General features: G+C 42.0%; 2 protein-coding genes across 5 annotated transcripts; one reads left to right on the top strand and one right to left on the bottom strand.

Annotated features, from left to right (window-relative positions):
* The first annotated feature begins 5,986 nt into the window (after nucleotides 1-5,986).
* LOC119355737 (uncharacterized protein DDB_G0286299-like) lies at nucleotides 5,987-8,918 on the top strand. Its single transcript, XM_037622593.1, has 6 exons — nucleotides 5,987-6,370; nucleotides 6,739-6,846; nucleotides 6,953-7,150; nucleotides 7,244-7,304; nucleotides 7,698-7,822; nucleotides 8,556-8,918. Exons 1-6 carry the CDS (start codon nucleotides 6,056-6,058, stop codon nucleotides 8,619-8,621), a joined length of 873 nt encoding a protein of 290 aa, XP_037478490.1. The 5' UTR covers nucleotides 5,987-6,055; the 3' UTR covers nucleotides 8,622-8,918.
* Nucleotides 8,919-9,091: 173 nt separating this feature from the next.
* Nucleotides 9,092-12,972, bottom strand: LOC119355738 (vesicle-associated protein 1-2-like). 4 transcript variants are annotated; one of them, XR_005171669.1, is made up of 10 exons: nucleotides 12,669-12,972; nucleotides 12,332-12,402; nucleotides 12,120-12,201; nucleotides 11,910-12,025; nucleotides 11,667-11,822; nucleotides 11,543-11,584; nucleotides 11,428-11,460; nucleotides 10,183-10,260; nucleotides 9,481-9,687; nucleotides 9,092-9,414 (listed from the first exon to the last, which is right to left on the bottom strand). XR_005171669.1 is itself a non-coding variant. In XM_037622595.1 (10 exons), the coding sequence occupies exons 1-10, from the start codon at nucleotides 12,724-12,726 to the stop codon at nucleotides 9,508-9,510; spliced, it is 750 nt and encodes a 249-aa protein (XP_037478492.1). In that variant the 5' UTR covers nucleotides 12,727-12,972; the 3' UTR covers nucleotides 9,092-9,507. The 4 variants fall into 4 exon arrangements, 3 of the variants coding, with proteins under 3 accessions (XP_037478492.1, XP_037478491.1, XP_037478493.1); XM_037622595.1 differs by having other exon boundaries at nucleotides 9,092-9,511; nucleotides 9,578-9,687; XM_037622594.1 differs by having other exon boundaries at nucleotides 9,092-9,687.
* Nucleotides 12,973-13,912: the final 940 nt, after the last annotated feature.

Raw genomic sequence — 13,912 nt, 5'->3', positions numbered from 1 at the left:
ATAATGTTCGTTTCATTTCATAGCGCAGTAGCTCTGGTATGGAAGACTGACGAACATGGGTGAATAAGCTGGGAGGAACGGACAGCACAGGTCAGAGTCCAATCCCCTCTTATTTTGTGGAGAATTTTCAATTCGTCTGACGTTTAGTTGTATGATTTGTCAAACTTTCATTTGCTCATTTGTTCTGTCTTTATTTTTATCTCTATCGAGCTCGATGTCCAACTTTTGTTGTCGTGGGGGCTTCTTGTATGCAAGTAAGAGCATGATGTTGGATCATAGTGTTGATTGGATTGTGGAAATTGTAGGATGATAATATTGTGTTGTTTTGATCTGACCCTCGTGAGGGATTATATAGAATACATGGTGGGGTAGAGACTTGGAGTACAAGACAAGACAATTACTAATTCTATCTCTAACTCAAGCACATTATACTTCTAACATTCCCCCCAAGCCGTAGCGGGCGTGAAGCGGACGATTGCGACTGAATTTGAAGTCCTGTCCTTTTTGCGCCAATATATGTTGTTGAGAGGCACCCATCTTGCTAATTGGTGTGTCAAATTTTACATGGACAGTATAGTTGTGTGATTATTGAGTGGTCCAGTGAGTAGTGTTGCTATATGCAAAGGAATGATAGAATGATGAGTTTGTAAAGTGAGTAAGGGCATATCAATAATTCAACCCGGAACCTGGGCTCAGATGAACCCGGTGAACAGTACCACAATTTAAAATAGAAACGAAGTTCACAAAATTCCAAATATTTTTGTGGTGCAAGATGCTCATGTGCGCGAACTCCGTGATTTTTTTTGTCAAGTTTGGATATTTGAGGAGGTCGTGGAAAAAAAGACAAAATCAGGCGTGAACAATGTGATTTTCAAAATTTTCTCAGACATTCGAGGCGTGAACAGTGTGATTTTCAAAAAAGACAAATTTTGAATGTCCGAGAAACTTTTGAAAATTGCACTGTTCATGCCTGATTTTTTTTTCCCACGAGCTCCTCGAATATCCAAACTTCACAAAATTTTGCACAGGGTACACATACAGGAGCATCTTACACCACAAAATTGTTTTGGAATTTTTAAAACTTCTTTCTATATAAAATTGCTGTACTGTTCAGGCCCGGGCTCATCTGAGCCCGGGAGCCAAATCGCTGCTCTCCATATCGATAGACTCAGTGCTCTACCTTCTGACATATATAAGAATGTGTGGAGTGTACTACTTATGGATGTAAAAAGGAAGTTTTCCTGATACATCCATGTAATGGTGGATCGATCGTATGCTTAATAAAGGTAAAAATATTTGTCTGGTTTTCCGCTCATAGGTTGGTCAACTTTTTCTGGTGCCTTGGATCTTTATCCAATTGGCAGGTAGTATCTTTTAATCATCATTATTGAACATATATATGTTAGTTTGCCTGAATATACTTGCACAATACGTACTAAGTAGCCGTTTTTATTCAACTATAATGTTTCACTAACTTGTTAAGCAACTGATACAGCTGACCCTGAGATCCGAGATCTATTTTTTGTACTCATCAACACAATAATCTTTGGTGACCAAGAATGAAATTTGGAATCAGACCTTTTTTTGGCATTACAACATATGACATGGAAGGACGGCCTTTTCATCCTCCACCAGTCGCCTACAGTATTTTATTTGTCATCAACCATTTCTATGTTTAATTCTCATTTATTGTGAAATGATTTATTTGAGCACTTTAGCGAGCTACTCTTTGTTTTTGCATTCAGAGACAATGGGTAGGTGCAACCTTCGGAGAAAAGTGTGTCAAGGCAGCAATTATAGTTGGTAACATGAGCTGCCCCAGTCGCATGGCAGTGTTCTGGCCAAGATGGTACGGCACATAGTTGCTCGCCCAAATGAAGGGAATGTTGATCTGGTAACAATCCTTATCTGATCTTTTGTTATAACTGGCCAACTGAGTTTAGTACTCCCTCCTTACCAAATATAAGATGTTTTTGCAGTTCAAATTGAACTACAAAAACATCTTATATTTTGATACATAGGTAGTAGCTTCCATAGAAAATGCATACATGATGTCCAAGGATGCTACTTGGCATTTCCGTCTAGAGGCTCACATGTTTCTTGATATCTTCTCATGTTCGACATCTGCTTAGCACCTCCGTTTAGAGGCACCGCGCGATTGTTATTTGGTCAATACAGTCATTTTATGACTCTGGCATGATCGTATTGGACCAGGGATTGTTTACTGTACAATAATAATTGTACATAGCTTCTGTCAAATAATCGACCATTCAGTTTGATGCTGATGAATCTGAATCACAACTTCTGTTGAATTCTGGTGGTTAGAGATACAGCAAGAATTTCGATTTGGCAGGTCCCTCACGGAGACACTGGATGAGTTCGCCTTCAGCATCCTCCTACAGTTTGACAAGGTAGGGCTGACATTTGCGTCTATGAATCAATCGATTGGCCTTTTTAATAATTGTGTTTTCAAAATGGGCTTCTTGTTTCTTTTAGTCCATGAGTGCCACGCCTACAGCCCCAGGTCAAGAGCAATGCCTTCTTCAAGGTGCCAACCAAAATGACACCTCTCCACACATTTACCACTGTATTGTACAGGTACCAATGGAATAATGCTAAAATACCTCGATGTTGCTACCTGTTTGTTAGTGTAATTGTACTGAGCAGATCAGCTACTAATCTTCCTTGTCTTCTGTTTGATGCCATGACGACTTGTATGCTTAATTATTAAGTAAATTATTCTATGGCGCATGTTATTTTGCAAGTCGCCATAGGCAATTGTTCTTTTGGGACATGCACAGGGTCGTTTTCATTTCTCATTAAAGAGAATTGATTTGGATATGATCATTTTTCATGCTAATTTCATTTCTCATTAAATTATATAGAGCTTCTACTAGGGATGATACCAATATGAATATGTTTTACCATGTTTAGTTTTATTAGACTTAATGGCGTATATAGTTGGGCGCATTGTGTTTGATTAAAATACTCAATGGCATTAGTCGCTTCTTTTCCACTTATGTTGAGCTATCCCTTGAGAAGAATAAAAGCAAGAGAAATATCGCACTTCATGAATGATGCTTTCCTATGAATCTCACACATAATTTTAGATCATTCCAATATTTTATTATAGGGGTAATATTGTCTTCCCATTATTTTGGAACTTATCTACTCTCCCTATCAGAATTGAAATGAGCTCACCTAAGTGGTCTTCAAGTATGAAGACAATCTTGTATGCTTTTTTAGTTTGGTCGTGCATGAGCAGTACTAATTACTATTTGCATATTTGTGTATACAAGAATGAAGAATCAGTACATGTATGTCCTGATATTCAGTCTGCATGGTAATTGGCCTTGTCAATAAGCTGGTTACACAAATCTATGTTAATAATTGAATGGTTTGCTTATTTTTTTTTGAGTTAGTCCACTTTCTGAAATCCTCCTCTAGATATTTATTTTTGTTCTTTTGACTAGAGATCAGAAGGAAGACCTATTCTGCATTCACCAGAGGAGGAGGCTAACTGATCTCTTACATGCTTTTTTTTAATTCAAAAACTTGTGAGCATCAACCCATGTTTTTTTAACTTGAGAGAATACAAAAATATGGTAGACCAAGATTAAAAACTAATATTAGTTTATTGCAATTTGGAGCTGATGGGAATTCCATATCATTATGTGCTTGTAAATGCTATGAAATATAGATGGAAAGCATAATTGAGAACGTTATAGTTTGCTTTCCAGTGTTAGAAGAAAATAAGTGCCTAAATTCGTAGTTGTAGCCTGAAATGTTATAGAATATCTGTAGTTATTAGTAAATGTAGTAAATCAAACTGATCTTTTTCCTTTTTTTCAACTTTCCTCTTAATGACCTTGTGAAATTTGTGGGGTAGTGATTTCTAAACACTTGTGATATTATCTTCCTTTTTGCACGCATTAATTGTTCTTTGGTAGTTGTCTTTGTTACTCATGTTTAAAATTTCTTAAATGCATTGTCTGAAATGTCATATTGAGTAGTTTGACAGAACAAACCGACAAAACGTACTATGTTCCACAGCTAATTTATAAAGGGTTAATTTGATAAATGCCACTCCAATTATGGCGATTCTGAGAAATGCCACCGCAATTTCCAAACTTTGAAAAATGCCATTTCATGCCACTTCCAGTGGCATTTTTCGAAGTCTGCAGTGGTGTTCTTCAAAGATTGCAAAATTTGCAGTGGCATTTTTCAAAGTTTGGAAATTGCGGTGGCATTTCTCAGAATCGCCATAATTGGAGTGGCATTTATCTAATTAACCCATTTATAAATGTTATTTGATGTACATGTCATTCTTAGCTCTCCATGGTTTGCTTTGTTGTCCTGTTTCCATAGGTGGATTTACATAGAGCCATATAACCATTCCATTCTTCTACTATTCATGCTAGCAGCGAGAGTTGTTCTAGCAACACAACTACTAACCTTTATTTGTTGCAAGCACGGAATAGCCTTCTCCCAATAATGTTTTACATGCATCGGTGATGTCTAATTCAAATTGTATGTTTGTAGAGAACCAAGTGCCCTGACCTACGCTATAAAGAGAGCATGTGAAAACAAAGCTAACAAAGCTGAAGTTGTTGCTCAGGATGAGAAGGAAAGTGATCTTCGAGCAACACTAGACTTGGACCTAGAACCACTGGCTCACTTAGAACACGAGTTAGTCGATTGTTGTGATAAGAGTAAGGGTTGAGAGTGAGCGGGGAGAAGGTTAGAGTTTGTTTGTTCAGTTACAGTTCTGAGCAGAATAATTTTTCTATTTTAGAAAATATGGCAAATTGCATTTTATCAGAGATGGCTTTGCTGTAAATTGCATGATCGAGAGGTTTTTATATATTTTTCATCAAGTCGTACAATTTTTTTTTGGATAGAAAGGTAAAAATGCATAGGTAGGTTGATTCAAGAGTTAATAATGGGCATCATGGTGTATCAGTTGCATGGACATCATACTTGTATTTTGTGGTAATGCATGACATTTAACTATATGTTACAACATGACAATGACTCGAAAGACATCGGATATGCCTTCTTGGCTTGGAGGGTGTCACGGGCGGCGCACGCCTCCTTGCCTAATAACGGTGGCCGGGGACTCCACCTTGGCGGTCCGTGGTGGAAGTACAGTGTGAAGAATAGAGGGTGCCATGATGAAGGTGAGCCGGGTGTCATCTGGTTCGGACTTCCACATTTCTCATCCACATGTGGGCTGGATTTAGAGGAGCCCGGACCATCTAGATGCTTGGATTTTGGGGAGCCTGCTAGGCACCCATTTGATGTCTGAACATGCTCGAACATATGAGAGACAAATGAACTTCGGACTTGGAGGGGACATTAATTATTTGTTTGATGTGTCATTGTCAGAGTAATGTAAGGTTAAAGTATGTATACAACGACACATATGTGCATGGAGCTTGTAAAAATTATATATTAGACACGATTGGTGTTGAACCGTTAAAATATGTGTGCTCCCGTAGCGACGCACGGGCAATATAACTAGATCATGTGTAAAAGTTAGTTAAGTTGAGCCTAAATTAAATTGAGTCGTGGAAGAGGAAGAGGGTGTGTGTGTGTGAGAGAGAGAGAGAGAGAGATCATGGGTGGGAGAGAGAAGGGGAGGAAGAGATATGGAGGGTGGTATATAGAGTGGGGAAAGCGAGAGGGATATGCATTTGTATTTATTGGTGCAATAAAACAAATTAAAAGACCCGTGTCAACGCATGGGCATTCTACTAGTTTTACGAATGTGTGAGTGTGCTGGTTCAGCCTTGTTTTGATGTGCTCAGAAAAAAAATAGAAAGGTTTTGAGGGCCATCGCGCAATTAGAAAGGCGTGTTTGAGTAGAGCTATCTGCCTACGGCCCATCCACATAATAAAATGAGGGCCATAGAAAAGGCCCATGTTAACCCAATAAAATCAGGCCCACACGAGAAAATCAACGGAAGACCCGTCAAAAAAATCAAGAGAAGAAACAGAAGGCAATCTCACAATTTTCTTCGGAGAGAGAAGAAAAAAACACAGCCGCTGCGCCATGGCGGGAGAGGAGCAGCCCCTGACGGAGTACGAGAAGCAGCGACTGGCGCGGATACGGGAGAACGAGGCCCGCCTCCAGGCCCTCGGCATCCGCCGCCTAGCGGCGTCCCCCATCCTCAACCAGCCGTCCTCCGCGGCGGCGGCGGCGGCCACCAAGAGAAAACAGAAGAAACGATCCGACGATGCGGACGACGAGTACCTCCCGTCGGACGGGGGTGGCGGCGAGGAAGAGGAGGAGGAGGAGGACAGCTCGTCGGCCGGTGACCAAGACTCCGAGGAGGAGTTCAAGGCTTCCTCTAGGTCTAACCAAAAGGTGCCCCCATTTTCCGGCGGAACAAATCGACTAATCCAGGCCCTTGAATCTTGTGTGTATCATCATCTCTGTTAGCATGAATTAGTTGGCACAATTGCTTTGGTGATAGTGTATCAAGCACTTTTTTCATCAGTTGTAATGCAATTAGGGTTAGTGGGCTTGTTCATGGCATCCTTACAGGTTAAATTGCTAGGTCACGGTTTTAGCAATATCTAAGCAGCAACACAAGGTTGATAGATTTCACTGCACGATGGGTTGGAGATCTCCCAAAGAAATGGAATGTGAAATTCCATGTTAATACAGTATAACTGTCTGCTCTTTTATATTAGTACCAATGCATAGTTTTCTTTTCTCTGCTTTCTTTTCAGGGAAAGGCAAAGAAGAAAATGAACTTGGGAAGCTCTTCTAAAAGTACCGTTAGAGAAGAAGGTGCTCCCTTCACCGATTTTATGGATGACGATGCAGCCTTACAACAGGTAATACATACATCGCAAATGTAGGCGCCAAAAACGGATGTGATCCTTGAATGCTTATTGAACTCCTGATCCTTTTTTTCCACTTATGATTCTTCGCCATATGCAGGCGATTGCGCTCTCCCTGGCAGAACCTTCAAAAAGTTCCGTGATGACAACAACAGACCCTTTAGAAAGTTCCGTGACGACAACAACAGTTGCAGAAACTTCGAGCAGAGGAGCCAAAGGACGAAAAAGCACACCGTGCAAAGATGACAATACCACACCTGTTAAGGATTCCTCTAAAAATAGGAAGGCAAAGAAGCAGGTATGTTCCTTCCAGAATGACATTACAGTATTAGCTTTACATCCCAATCTTACTTGTGTTTTGCATAATTGTGCTTCCATTGCTTGCTTTCAGGTCAGGAGCAGAATTCAACTGTCGGAAGATGATGTGGTGGCAATATTCTTCTCATTTGATGGTATTTTATCTGACTTGGAAGTCCTTTTATGACATTTAAAACCTGAGTTCCCTAGAAAATTGATTTTGTGTTGCATCTATACATAGGCGTTTTGTTCTGATGCCCTTGTGATTTGCGTATTGGTTAAAGTTACGTATGGTGTGATCCTGCGATGCTTACCAGGGGAATAAAGATTAATTCTTAAACAGTATTCAACAAGCCAAGCTGATTTGTCCACACTGAAGTATCTTCAGTTGGGTATTCCCCTATAGACAAATGGGTTTAGTTATGTTCATAGCAGAAGCACAAAATTTTGATTGGCATAGTTTCTCTTTTCTTGCCACTGTACTATAATGTTTCATCTAAATATTTTACTTTTATGGACTGTGAATTGGTTACTACTTTGGTGTACAGAAGCTGGAAAAGGATACATTGCACCCTGGGATCTTGAAAAAATGGCCAATATAAATGATTTCATCTGGACAGATTTTGAGCTATCTAAGATGATCCGTTGCTTTGATAGTGACAAAGATGGAAAGGTTTGTCCTTTGTTCTTGGATAAAAATGTTGCATATCTACTTTAAATGATGCATTGTTTAGAATCCAGTTTTCTGATTTGGGAAACTATAAGTAGTCTGATTTCTGTGCACTCATGGAACCACATGCAAATCAATTAACACTGGGTCACTGACAACTGGTTCCCTTGTGAAGAATTATACATTTAAATCAGTTACAAATACACTTCTCAGGTGGTGCCTGTTTTCGCCAAGCCAGAACTAGCAGATTTCCACCATTTCCCCTGCTATTTGCCAATGTATTCAAGAATGTGAATTGCTTAAAATCGTCGTGTACTTATTGAGTAGCAATTATATATACATGATAATCCTGTTGTCCTGCTTTTTTTTTGGTGTTTGATAGCCATCTTGTTGTCAACTTGCATTACTGAATGACCACTTGACTCGTGACTAGTGACCACTACTGGCCATCAGGATACTGTTTTATCAAGTAAGCTCAACTAGAGAGGGGGGGCAATGCTGCTTGTTTGTCCACCTAATGATAACTCTCGGCCATTTTAACGTGCTAACTCATCACAATAATTCTAAATAACTATTGCGGAACATGGATTCCAACAATGGATACCTACTCGGCATGGTCCGTTTGTCAAACAGATGCTGCAGACACTCGTTCGACAGCGAGCTACCAGCGCTACAATAAGGAGTGCTCATCTTTTGAACATGAATCCAGTTCTTACAACTCAATTTTCCTTCACAGATAAGCCTTGAGGAATTCCGCACCATTGTGTCCCGATGCAACATGTTGCAAGAGCCAGGGGAGTGATGATGACTGGGCAAACAGCTCTGCAAAACCTTACTGTTAAGACGGAATGGATTGGAAGGTGAAACTGGGCGCCGCTCGCTGGAGCCTGGACGCTTGAGTCAATCAAAGTCCCAGGACTGAGCAGAACCTTTGTTCACAGGAGCTGCATATCAAGGTCCTAGTAGGGTAGATGCCCAAGCTTGTAGGAGTAGCTGTTTCATCTGGGATTAATTGTTCATGTACGTTGTTGAGTCGTACTACGGGACCACTGTTGCTGTTCTAATAGGAATCACCAATTGGCCGTGCTCTTATTTACTACCACAAGTGGTGCATGGACATCGAATTAAGCACGAATCCAGCCTCGTACGACATCCAAAAATTCAGGATGAAGTACATGCATAATCAACCGAGCACTGCTCTGCTCGCTTGCCGAGTAAAACATCCAAAGAGGAATACATTTACACTATCCACTGCATGAATTTGGGCCAAACTTGAGAAATTTCCGTTCCAAGTCGTTAGTTTACTTCAAATATACCACGAGGCAATCAACACTAGATAGGCGAAAGTCATTTTTAACAATTATACCAAGTTATACTAGTGCCCAACCTAACAGTAGCCATATATGACAAACAACCATAAGGTTAACCGTGACGACTACTCGACCGGGTATGATGGTCAACCCAGTCTGACGCTTGCGACTACAGGCGACATCATACCCTAAGATATTGTGCTGTTAAGTAGTAGTGCCGCACATGTAAATGAGCGCATCAGAATGCAGATGACAACACTGCTCCATTTTGATGAGGACAGGAGCCTAACAAGACGCAGGCACAGGGATCCTCTATCTTTTCATGAGATAGCCCAGCAGAATTCCCAGCACCTAACAAGACGCAGGCACAGGGATCCTCTATCTTTTCATGAGATAGCCCAGCAGAATTCCCAGCACCTAACAAGACGCAGGCACAGGGATCCTCTATCTTTTCATGAGATAGCCCAGCAGAATTCCCAGCAGAGCAACGGCAACCACAAACACCAACGGGAAACCACCATTGCCATTCTGCTTGCTGATCTCCCTTCTCACAAGGTCCTGTCGAAATTCAACGCAAGATGTTTGTTACAACTATGTTAGGCTTCAAGCAATCTAAAAGTTTGGTACTCCCTCCATTCCACAATGTAGTGCTTCCTCTATCCACGTGTTTCAACTTTGACCGTAAATTTAACTACCAAGACCGATTGCGGCGGGAGCAAAAATTATATCAGTGAATTCGTATTCGAAAGAAATTTTCAATTATATATTTTTTTTCTCCCGCCGCAGTTGATCTCGTTGGTTAAATTTATGGTCAAAGTTGGACCTCGGGAAGCGCGGGCGCACTATATTTTGGAATGGAGGGAGTATTATAGTTTATGGATGCAATAGGCTGTGGGCCTAAGATATGCCCAAGTTAAATGAAAAGATAAGCAATAGCGCAACCGCTATAATGACAATTTTTCTCAAGCCTTAAACACCAGGGAAGAATGCTAATACTACAAGCAAAATACAAAACATGCCACAAAAATGTTCATCAAGATCGAGTCCACTAACCAGTTCCTCACGAAGCTTGTTGTTCTGCTGAATAGCAGAGTTTCTCTCTTCAGTTAATCTTGAAATCAACGGGGACGTCTATACAATTCATGAGATATTATTGGTGTCGGTACAAGGCAAGTAAAAGATACTTATAACAAAAGGTGTACGAAAAACTGAACAATGTTACGTGGTGAGCAGAGCACAAAGTCTGCTGTCCTCCATTTATTGACTCATAGTGCAGGGCTGGACGCATAATGCAGGTAATTGACCGTACCAATATACATACAAAAGTTTACACGATGTACTACCAAAGCATGTGCATTTGCTGCACCTAATAAAGAATCTAGTTGCTATAATAAAGCCAACTGGCAGATTTGGGTGTATCATTATGTGGAATTAGCTACAACTGCAACTCCACAGCGAGAGAAATTAGCAAAGGCCAACAACTAAAGATGATAAACTGAATACAGGTTGATTAACTGGGTATCTTGTTATAAGTTAGAGCTTGACCAATATCCACTGATCTCTGAGATGAAACATAACAGACCAGTTTCAAGTTAGAGCTTGACCGACGTACATACATGTTCTCAGTAGTATGATAACAGATGCATATTGCAGCATGCATCAGCCAACACAGAAACACCTAATTTCAAGTTTAGCAAGTTCATCATAGTGATGACGGCGCAAATGACTGTCTATGTCTTACACCCATATCTATTATCACAAAGGTGAGGTGAACTTAATAAAGCTCACTAGTGGCTTAAATATGTATCATTACATTACAGTATAAATTCAAAATACTTGAATTAGTTTGAGGCTTAAAGATCTAGTATTCTGGTCATCATTTATTGACTATTTCAGTGTTAAGTTGAGTGTTGCTCAAAGTCTAATGGTGTTAACAAGTACAACAGCATCTTGAACACAAATTTGTTGTTTGAATAATTCTTATGTGCTAAGCAAAAAGGTGTCAGCTCACTGAATATCTCATTTACAAAGCACGGCACTTGTGATACCATTCTTCCAAATGATATGACTATGCGATTAAGGCGCATTGATAATCGAGAAAAGTGCAAGTCATATATGTCTATGGTACTTGAATTTTACTTCTCAGGGATTCAATGCAAGGTTTGATCTGGCCAAACCCTATTAGTTTTAAACAATTACAGATAAGTATGCCCTGAAGTTATACAAAATCAATTTCTGCTTTCCATACTTCTACAAGAAAATCCATGCAGACTTAAATAGTTGTTCGACGGAGCTGACCTCAGTGGTTATCTCAGATGGTTCCTTGTGCGCCTGAAACCAGCAACAGCTCGGTTTAACATGGTTGCAAACAAGAGCAGATCAGGAAAGCAGCAGATGAAGTTAAGGTACTAACTGAGGACAATGGAGGCTCATCAGATTCCCTTGTTGCCTGCATCTAGAAAACAATCGACTACATCTCAAGCATTTAAGAACAAAACTCAAAATGAAAGAAACAGCATAGAGTTAAGAGATCTCACATCTTGATAATTTATGTTTGCCCCATCTGACCATGAAGGCCGAGGCGACGAACCCTCTTCAGATCCCTCCCGCACAGGCGATGGTGGTCGGGGTGGTTGCACGTAGACAACCTTGAGCCTCACCTCATCCACCACATTACCTGATTCCTTTTTAAACTACACAAGGTTCACTTGTTAGCACTGTTGAAGCAAACATCCCACAACATAACTGAACCAGCGTAGAGACATTAGAATGTGAAGTACCATCTCTCCAGTGATATCCTTGACTGCAGTTCCCTCCGTCACCACAGCGCTCTGCACGAGAAACTTGTCCTTGCACTGCATGTCGGGCGGCGCCTGCTTCAGCGCCTGCATTGTCACTGAGAAACCAGAGAGACTGTCAGTTTTTTGCGGAGATACTATAACAAAGCATCCTGATGGCTTTGGTGGGAGGTGCATGGGAGTTGGCACTACCGACGACGCTGCTGGTGGACCGCGGCGGCACAATGCCGCTGTTGGGCCGGACGCAGTACTTCTTGGGACTCGTCGTCTTGACCTAAGAGGCGCAACATTTCACCAAATGCGGCATCACATTCTGACACTTTGCACACAAATTGCAGAGCTGCGCGCTGCGACGAAGGCTGAGAACACTTGGTGGAAAACGACGAGATGGTAATTCCGATTACCTTGAAGGCGAGGTAGTCGTCCGTCTTGTTGGTGAGCTCCATGGAGCACGAGATCTGCTTCATGAACTCGACTGCGCGATCCAGAAAAAAAGAAAAACAAGAGAGGGAACAAAATTTAGCACAAACAGTACAACAAGCCGGCGAATCCGGCGGATTCCCTCCACGCTCTAAATAAGTAAAAAATTGCACAGGAATGTTTGACTTAAAAAACGCCGCGGCGGTTCAAACCGAGGACCGCGCCGACATCACTCCGAAAATTCCGTGAGAACAGCAACAGCAGCGGCATGTGCCCCGGAACAGCTAAATACAGTACACAAAGGGGGAGGAGGGGCCGTACAGGGGAAGCGGAGCTCGAGGGGCTCGATCCCGAGCAGCTCCTTGGAGTCGGAGCCCATCCCGCGGCGCGAATTCGGCGCCCGAGCTCGGCGCGGGTTCGGTCCGGCGCGGGGGGGCGACGACGGGGGAGGGGGGAGCTAGGGTTTGGGGGAGTGTGTGCCTCGGGGGGCGAGAGGAGTGGAGGAATCGGAAGGGAATTTGGTTGGAGACTTGAGTCGCGGAAGGGAGCAGGAGTGGGGAGGTGGTGGTCTTTTGTTGGGAGACTTGAGCACGAGGTGGGTGGGCTAAACAAGAGAGAGGGTAGGCTGCCTGACCCAAATGCGGCAGCGGTTGCGGCTGATGCGCCTTTAACCTCTGTGTGCTTTCCTCTTTCTGCAAAAGGGCAAGGCCGCGGTAGGTGAAGTGAATTTTTCTGCTGATTCAAGGTTGTCAGAATCGCGATTCTGTTATACGATTCTACGACTTTACGATCCAAACTAACCCCTATGATTCTACGATTTTAGTTCTTAGAATCTATGTTTCTACGATCCTGATAGTGAAGATTCTACGATTTGCGATCCTACCATCGAAGCTCCGATCCGATTCAAAATCACGATTCTGACAACCTTGTGCTGATTGATGACGGTTGAGATATCGCATCGCTTTTCTTAGGCGGAGAATTCGGGAATTTCTCTAAGTAAAGGTGTGCACCTTTCTAGTACTTCCTCCGTCCGAAAATACTTGTCATCAAAATGGACAAAAAGGGATGTATCTAGAACTAAAATATATCTAGATACATCTCCTTTTATTCATTTTGATGACAAGTATTTCCGGACGGAGGGAGTATGTGCCACTTGACCTCGCTAGTCACCTTCTCACCTCACTAGTATGTGCCACTTGACCTCGCTAGTCACCTTCTCACCTCATGATGAAATTTGCGGCAAAATCATCTACTAGTATCAAGAGCATCGCCGACAGACTAGTAGGACGCAAAAACACTGATGTGTCTCTATTTGGTGCCTAAAAAGATTTGAAACAACCCTAAATTTCCCCCTCAAGTGCTGCATTTTGCAGCATCTCTACCCGCTACCGCAAAAACCAAACACAACGTCACGGCCACACACGACCACCGAGCTGAAGTTTCCCTGCCAGCCGACCCATGGCCACCCCACACCGGTTATGGTTGGATCTCACTATCACCCACCATCCGCGGCGAGTCCGTCATGCTCCTCGACACAGTCGCCCATTCCCGTCGCTCCGGATGTC

Source organism: Triticum dicoccoides, chromosome 2A (genome assembly GCF_002162155.2).
Source record: "Triticum dicoccoides isolate Atlit2015 ecotype Zavitan chromosome 2A, WEW_v2.0, whole genome shotgun sequence".
In the NCBI taxonomy this organism is placed as follows: domain Eukaryota; kingdom Viridiplantae; phylum Streptophyta; class Magnoliopsida; order Poales; family Poaceae; genus Triticum; species Triticum dicoccoides.
The sequence above is the reverse complement of the archived record's forward strand: the minus strand, read 5'-3'. Positions and strand labels throughout refer to the sequence as shown.

Coding starts and splice junctions, on each gene's coding strand:
- LOC119355738 (XM_037622594.1), bottom strand. CDS start 12,726: ATGGGCTCCGACTCCAAGGAGCTGCTCGGGATCGAGCCCCTCGAGCTC. Junction 11,823..11,909: donor AGGATATCACTGGAGAGATG/GTACTTCACATT, acceptor AACCTTGTGTAG/TTTAAAAAGGAATCAGGTAA. Junction 11,585..11,666: donor CAAACATAAATTATCAAGAT/GTGAGATCTCTT, acceptor ATTGTTTTCTAG/ATGCAGGCAACAAGGGAATC.
- LOC119355737 (XM_037622593.1), top strand. CDS start 6,056: ATGGCGGGAGAGGAGCAGCCCCTGACGGAGTACGAGAAGCAGCGACTG. Junction 6,371..6,738: donor CCTCTAGGTCTAACCAAAAG/GTGCCCCCATTT, acceptor CTTTCTTTTCAG/GGAAAGGCAAAGAAGAAAAT. Junction 7,151..7,243: donor ATAGGAAGGCAAAGAAGCAG/GTATGTTCCTTC, acceptor GCTTGCTTTCAG/GTCAGGAGCAGAATTCAACT.